Source organism: Atta cephalotes, assembly GCF_000143395.1.
Source record: "Atta cephalotes unplaced genomic scaffold scaffold00025, whole genome shotgun sequence".
NCBI lineage: Eukaryota > Metazoa > Arthropoda > Insecta > Hymenoptera > Formicidae > Atta > Atta cephalotes.
The window spans coordinates 1,938,809-1,945,991 of NW_012130089.1; the positions used below are offsets into that span (position 1 = coordinate 1,938,809).

Genomic DNA, 7,183 nt, shown 5'->3' on the forward strand with positions numbered 1-7,183 from the left:
CTTCTCTCTCTCTCTCTCTCTCTCTCTCTCTCTCTCTCTCTTTATTTAATGATTAATGCATTTTTTTATCTTTATAGGATGGTGAAGGAATTCGCTGCTCATAACAACACCGTGCAGATCAAGAGGTTGCTGAAAGTTCTTGGGCAGGACTTTGCTACTTCACAGAATCCACATACACGTAAAGGTGGCTTAATAGGTCTTGCAGCGATTGCAGTCGGTCTTGGAAAGGATACTGGTCAATATATAGAAGACCTGATCCATCCAATTCTAGCATGTTTCAATGATTATGACTTGAGAGTTAGATATTATGCTTGCGAGAGTCTGTATAATGTAGTCAAAGTGGCAAGGGGAGCGGTGCTTCCTCAATTTACAGACATTTTTGCCGCTCTTAGCAAACTGGCTTGCGACACTGAGCAGAACATAAAAAACGCCACTGAATTACTCGACAGATTGATGAAGGTAGCTGAAGAATTCTTAATTCTTTATTATTCATATAAGATATTCAAAATCTTAGCGCGAGACATTGTCTCCTGATACCCTAATTATATAAAAATTCACTAAATGTACAGAAGCTATATTTATATACATTTTATTCAGCGCGAATTGTTCTACTATTTTACAAAATTTTTACATTTATTTGAAGAATGTATAAAGTATCATCACATTTTATATCCTTTCAGGATATTGTAACGGAAAGCGGTCTCTTCGGTTTAGTCGAATTTATACCTCTATTACGCGAGCGTATTTATACAAAGAATCCATTTGGCAGACTGTTTGTAATATCATGGATATCTGTGCTGGATGCGGTGCCCAACATGGACCTAATAATATTTCTACCTGAGATACTCGATGGATTGTTTAAGATATTGGAGGATCCGACATTAGAGATAAAAAAAGTCACGGATACGGTCCTCGGTGAATTTTTACGTAGCATAAAATCCAATCCTGCTAGAGTGGATTTCCCGGCCATGATAAACATACTGATAACGCACGCTCAGAGTAGCGACGATCTGCTTCAACTGACCGCCATCACGTGGATCAAAGAGTTTGTACACCTCTCCGGACCTCTCATGCTCCCGTACATGTCCGGAATTCTTGTGGCCGTTTTACCATGCTTGGCGTATGATGGCGATACACGTAAGAATATCAAAGAAACTGCAACGCAAGTAAACGCAAATTTAATGAAATTAATAATCGTCCAAAGTACAGAGATCACAAATAAGGATCAAGAAAATAAGGCATATTCTATGAGAGAAAAAAATGGTAAGTGTTCAAAAAAGTTCATGAGTGTTTCGAATTATTGCAAAGATCATTTGAGATCAAATATTATTTAAAATTTTAATCATTTCTGAAATTGAATTGTTTTAAAATTTGTGAGAGAGATCTTCACATCATTTAGAAAATATACATGATAATAATAAAATTTGTGTCCCTTTCTCTTTCAGATACAATAGAAAATTATTCTCTAGATGAAAATTTGGATCTCGCCAGTGTAGTGGAAGTACTTACAAAGCACTTGTTATGCTTATCGGTCCAAACTAAAGTCGCAGTTTTAAAATGGATACATCACTTGTTCATAAATATTCCTCAAAAAATGTTTAATCATATCGAGGATTTGTTTCCAATATTAATGAAATCTTTAAGTGACAGTTCCGACGAAGTGGTGCAACAAACTTTAGTGGTAATGGCTGAGGTTATCAGTTCAAAATCTCCGGAGGCGATAGCAACCAATCCTAATGAGAAGATACAGAATAAGTATTTCACAAAGTTTATAGTTAATTTATTAAGGATCTTCTCGACCGATAGACATTTGTTAGAAGAACGAGGCACTTTTATTATAAGAGAGCTGTGTGTGCTTTTGAGCGCAGAGGATATATACAAGACTCTAGCGAAGATACTGCTGGAAGAGCAAAATTTAGGTTTCGCCTGTACTATGATACAAACTCTGAATGTTATCTTATTAACCAGTTCCGAGTTATTTGATTTGCGCAACAAATTAAGGCATTTAGACTCTCCAGTAAGTTTGCGTGTATTCAGCTTTCTCATGAAATTTTACAGAGAGATTAAAATCGATACGTTAAATTTAAGTCCAGCATGCATGCTAAAATCAAAAGATGTCTTAAAAACATCTTAAAGATGTTTTAAAATGTTATATTTCCTGATTTTTAATGCGTGCTAGCATTTTTTTTTATTTTGGCCAAAGTTATCTCGACTGGGATAACCCAAAGTTACCTCATTTTACATAAAAAAATATATCCATGAATTGAATTTTTTCAGGACAGTTGCGCGTTATTTGAGTGCCTGTACGTATCTTGGTGTCACAATCCGGTTGCAACTGTGGCCCTATGTCTCCTGTCTCAACATTACCGACATGCGTGCAACATAATTCGATCCTTGTATCCTTTTTTCTATTCTTTTTCAGACTATCCGCTTCCATTATCTCAATGAACATTTTTAATACCTTAACATTTATATATATCAGTGAAAACATAGAGGTCACAGTAGAGTTCCTAACGGAGATAGATAAATTGGTACAGTTAATAGAATCACCGATATTTACTTGTAAGTATATGACATGTTGTTAATGAAACATTGAAAGCGAATTGTATTTTTTTCTTTCTTTTTTTTATTTAAGATTTGAGACTGCAGCTATTGGAATGGGAGAAAAATGATGCTTTGATATACGCATTATATGGCTTACTTATGATCCTGCCGCAGAGTGATGCCTACGCTACTTTACAACGTCGTTTAGCAGCGATACCTCCAGCTACGAAGCCGATACCTAAAAGCGAACAGGAGGAAATAAACGTTGATTGCCCATTCGATTTCAACAAGCTGTTGAAACATTTCCATTTAGTACAGGAACATCACAGGGAACAGAAGCGCAAACAAAGACTGAATTCTTTAATCGAGAGGAATAGTAGTCATGTAGATGTATGAATCACGCGTTCGTTTTTTCATGTGCAAAAATTCGTACGCACCGATTTTTATAACATATATAAAAGAAAAGAGATATTTCTGATTTGTTAAACTTTTTGCTGCATAATTATATGTAAAACTTGTGTTCAGCTTTATTGTATAAAAATATAATTATTTATTAAAACAAAATCGTTGGACTCGTTAGAGACAAATGGTCAAAAATCGTTGATATATTAAATAAAATGATATCGTTTAGCCAAAGAGAATACGAATACGAATTCATTTAACGTTTATCTTAAAAATATATATACTAATTACATAGATATATCAGGTTCTAATATATATACATTTTAAATTTCAGTCTTCATCTCATATTGGCCGTGTGTTCCGATATACCAGTACTGAAGATTTATAGTGTACATAACGTGAACTTTACTCTCTAAAACTTTTCAGAATGAATCTCACTCTTAAAGATTGAAAATTGAGTCATTCTTTTTTAAAATTAACTTTCATTTTCATTCTTTAGAATGAGATCCACTCCAAAGAATTTAGAGAGCAGATTTTCAATACTTTTTACAAATATGTCGGAACACAGTCATTGTCCGATTATAAGAAACGTTAATAAGAAAACGATAGTAACGCATACTAAAGTTCATATCCCGTATCGCCTATATCATCCAGCCTATCAATCATTGATAAATGATCAAGCTGATCCACAAGTAGACCGTTTTCATAAAGAAGCATCGTGATTTGCTCTTGCGTGTCACAGATATTGCGCCATTTCTTCGTGCTTTCCTGCATTGGCACACTCGTTTTTTCGATTGTTTTCGATTTGCCAGGAAGTCTGTCTAACGAATGCAATAGATTCTCATTGTACTCCTTGCTCTCCTGCGATAAACGATAGGAAAATGATTCCAGCACGCGTTCATAACTGTCTATGTCCTTGTCCAATATCTGAGTCTGCAGGAACACCGTTTGTGCCATTTTGTACCAATCGGCGACGCACTCGGATCGTTGTGTCATTGCTGGTATACACTCAGTTTCGAGAAGCGCTTTCAATCGACGTCCCGTTTCCGTGACCTGTTCAATGAAGGTTGCAATGAATTAAACAAGAAAATAATTTCTGCAAGTTTTCTGATTTATATCTTAATTTATAATTAAAAATAGACTGCGAAACTCAATACATAAATTACATACTTTTATGCGTTCAAGAACGTGGAATTGTTCGTCATTATAAGTGAGACTGCGAGTGGCCCTGTCTCTCAATAAATGTTGCCATCCATCTCTCAAGCGATCGACTAAAGTTGCTGCTCTCTGGCTCGCTTTCGTGGTCCACGGACACCACAAACCGCGAGTACTGTTGTCCCATTCTCCGTGTAAGTTGCCTTCTTTTACATACCTTACAATAATAATATAATAAATTTGTTTTTTGCTGCATCACAACTTTCCTTCTCGTTTTCGCCAAATTTCAAACATATACCTGTTTAAGTTTTAATACAAAGAGTATTTGTAAAATATAATCGGTAGCTTAATTGTATAAATGTAATTAAACAACATTAGTTCAGCTGTAAAAGACAAGCTGTAAAAGACACATAAATTTCTTTTTAAATTGCCGATTATACTTTGCAAGATTATAAAGAAATGCTCATAAATAGGGAAGGAATCGATCTCTGTCGATGAAATGTGTTTTTCAAATGTAGCAGTTATAGCTTTGCGTCTTTTAAGACGATTTACCTCTGATGGAGTTGCACTATTGCTGGAGTTAGCTCGCTCATAAGTTCCTTACTCTTCACTTCCAATTCCTTTCGCCAGTTTTTGACCTCCACTGCAGTTTGACCGCCGAATTTTCGGAATACGTGCCTGGCGAAAGTCTCACTCCTTTCTACCGCCAATACGGTATCCTCCACTGCTTTCGTGAATTCCTTCGAATGCTGACACTTCTCCAGCACTCGAGTAAGCTCTGTAGATAGAAGACCGCTAAACGCGTCTATGGCGTCCCGCGATAATTTGCTGCACAATGCCAGTTTGTCGATTCTACGTTTACAAACATGTCCTACGGAGCACGCGACTTTAGCTTGGCTCGCGTCGTTCTCTACGGAAACGAGATTCGCGAAGACTGGAAATTTGGGCAGTTCGGTCTCCATTGGTAACACGACGTTGTTGTTCTCTCGTGAAAACAACATCAACGGTTTGTCGTTACTAGTATTGGGATATCCCTTGCCTGGTGTAGATTCTTCGATGAGATTCGTAAGAGGAATTTCTCCAAGCAGAAGAATCTGCGCGTGGGGCATGATCTCGGTCTGATCCTGAATGTGTATCTGCAGAGCGACTAATTTCTCTTCCGGATGTAGAAAGACTTTAATCAAACTGGCTTTATGAATGTTAAATATATGAATGGGTTTCCTGCAAAGCGTGTCCGTAACCTCGCTAAAGAATCGCTCGAAGCTCCAGATTCTTTGCGGGTCCACCTCCAACAAGCCGGCCAACAGTGGAGTCACTATCTTTTTCAGGCCTGTGCTTAGCTGGCAGACTTGCGGCAATTCTCTGCTCCATTCGATCGGTCCGTTCTCCGAAGTTTGTAGCCCGGATATCACGCCTGATGCCTTCTTTGTGGTGATGTAGAACATAGTCTCTTTATTCCTTCGCCCACCGAACGGCCTAAACGGTAAATTACCCGTCGCGACATGATAGAGAGTCACACCTATGGACCATAAATCAACTGTTGCTCCAAAGGTCTTGCCGACAGGTTTCCTCAGGACTGCACGTTCGTACATATCCGGATGCAGATACTCCTCAGTGCCGTACAGCGAAACAAACTGCTGATCTTCCTGCAATTCCCGAGCGGCTCCGAAATCAGTAAGCTTGTATATCGTACTGCCGTCGTCAGCGATGAATTTCATTATATTACCTGTGCGAAAAAAAAGAAACAGAAGATGACTAAAGAACTCCAAGAAACTCCAGAAAATGACTCCAAATATAAAACACATATTCGTAAAGTACTGAAAATATAAGTAACCAAGTTATCTTAATTCTGAATAAAATCAAATGGAAAATTGTTTTGTAATAAAAAAATAAGCACAACCGATGTAAAATAATGGCTGCATTCAGCAGAACGTTTATTTTACAACTATTGACAGTTTTATCCACACTCATTAGATTATACTTTTGGGAACAAGAACACATGATAGCCAAAGGATATTTTCCATTTGATGACATAAGTATCATTTTATCTTTCTCGATATTCAGTGAGTAACAAAGATAGAATGATACTTGTTTTAACTGTATTTCCTAAAATGAAAAGATTCTTTCTGATATTCAATGAATAACAAGAAAATGTATGTACGTCAATTGTGTCTCCTAAAAGGAAAGCAATCTATATTATCTTGAATCTTCTACCTGGCTTCAAGTCCCGATGAACCAAATTGTTGTCGCGCAGGTGCTTCATACCAGCCGATAGGTGTTCCAATACCAGTAGGAACTCGCTCTCTGCGAGACCGTACGTATTCTCTGGATCGTCTAGGATGTTGAAGAGGCTGCCGCCAGTACAAAGTTCCATGACGATGACCTTTCCTCTACCATCTTGCTCCTCCTCGATCGCCAGCAGCTTAACGATGTTCTCATGCTTGACCTTCTTCAGGACCTCGAATTCCCTCACCTGTACGTCGTGCGGCCGCATGTGGCTCAGCTGATTGAAGGTCTTCACCGCGACTGGTTCCCCGTTGTTTTTGTTGACACCCTGGAACACTGCGCCGGTCGCGCCCTTGCCGAGCACGCTGGTGGTGCACCAGACATAGTTGGCGGATCCACGAAGGAAAGACATGTCATTCACGTGAGACTTCTCCTGGACAAATCTGATTTCCGTCACCTATCCGTCTCCCCGTTCACGTTGCGCGATCCTTTTGTGACGTCACAAACGTCACCTTCCACGTTTCGATGGACGCTCATCGGCGTATCTCCGTTAGAAAACCATTGCTTTCTGAGAAGCATTTTCGGCTGGAATATTAGGGGCGGCGTATTCGTGAATACGAAGAATGAAAATGTAGATTTAAGTGGCATTAAAAGGCAGCATTTAGAGTGACACGTTTACAAACGGAGCAACCTAACCTATGCAGAAACGAATAGTTTATTTACGTCGACGTTAAAAGTCTGTTCGCGTTGCTGAAATCCCCAAAAATGTTTGCACTTAAAAGGAGATAAATATATATATTCGGACGTTGAAGAGAGAGAGAGAGAGAGAGAGAGAGAGAGAGAGAGAGAGAGAGAG

At 38.4% G+C, this 7,183-nt stretch overlaps 2 protein-coding genes across 2 annotated transcripts in view; one reads left to right on the forward strand and one right to left on the reverse strand.

Annotated features, from left to right (window-relative positions):
- Positions 1-3,179, forward strand: part of LOC105620283 (protein VAC14 homolog) — a 3,498-nt gene extending 319 nt beyond the window's left edge. Inside the window, exons 2-7 of the mRNA XM_012201787.1 lie at positions 78-459; positions 681-1,263; positions 1,446-2,017; positions 2,278-2,396; positions 2,483-2,562; positions 2,636-3,179. Coding sequence (XP_012057177.1) covers positions 78-459; positions 681-1,263; positions 1,446-2,017; positions 2,278-2,396; positions 2,483-2,562; positions 2,636-2,940 — 2,041 coding nt within the window. The 3' untranslated portion in view covers positions 2,941-3,179. The remainder of the gene's footprint in view (positions 1-77; positions 460-680; positions 1,264-1,445; positions 2,018-2,277; positions 2,397-2,482; positions 2,563-2,635) is intronic.
- A 385-nt stretch (positions 3,180-3,564) lies between these two features.
- LOC105620284 (inhibitor of nuclear factor kappa-B kinase subunit epsilon) lies at positions 3,565-6,739 on the reverse strand. Its single transcript, XM_012201788.1, has 4 exons — positions 6,316-6,739; positions 4,654-5,827; positions 4,117-4,318; positions 3,565-3,999 (listed from the first exon to the last, which is right to left on the reverse strand). The coding sequence occupies exons 1-4, from the start codon at positions 6,737-6,739 to the stop codon at positions 3,565-3,567; spliced, it is 2,235 nt and encodes a 744-aa protein (XP_012057178.1).
- Positions 6,740-7,183: the final 444 nt, after the last annotated feature.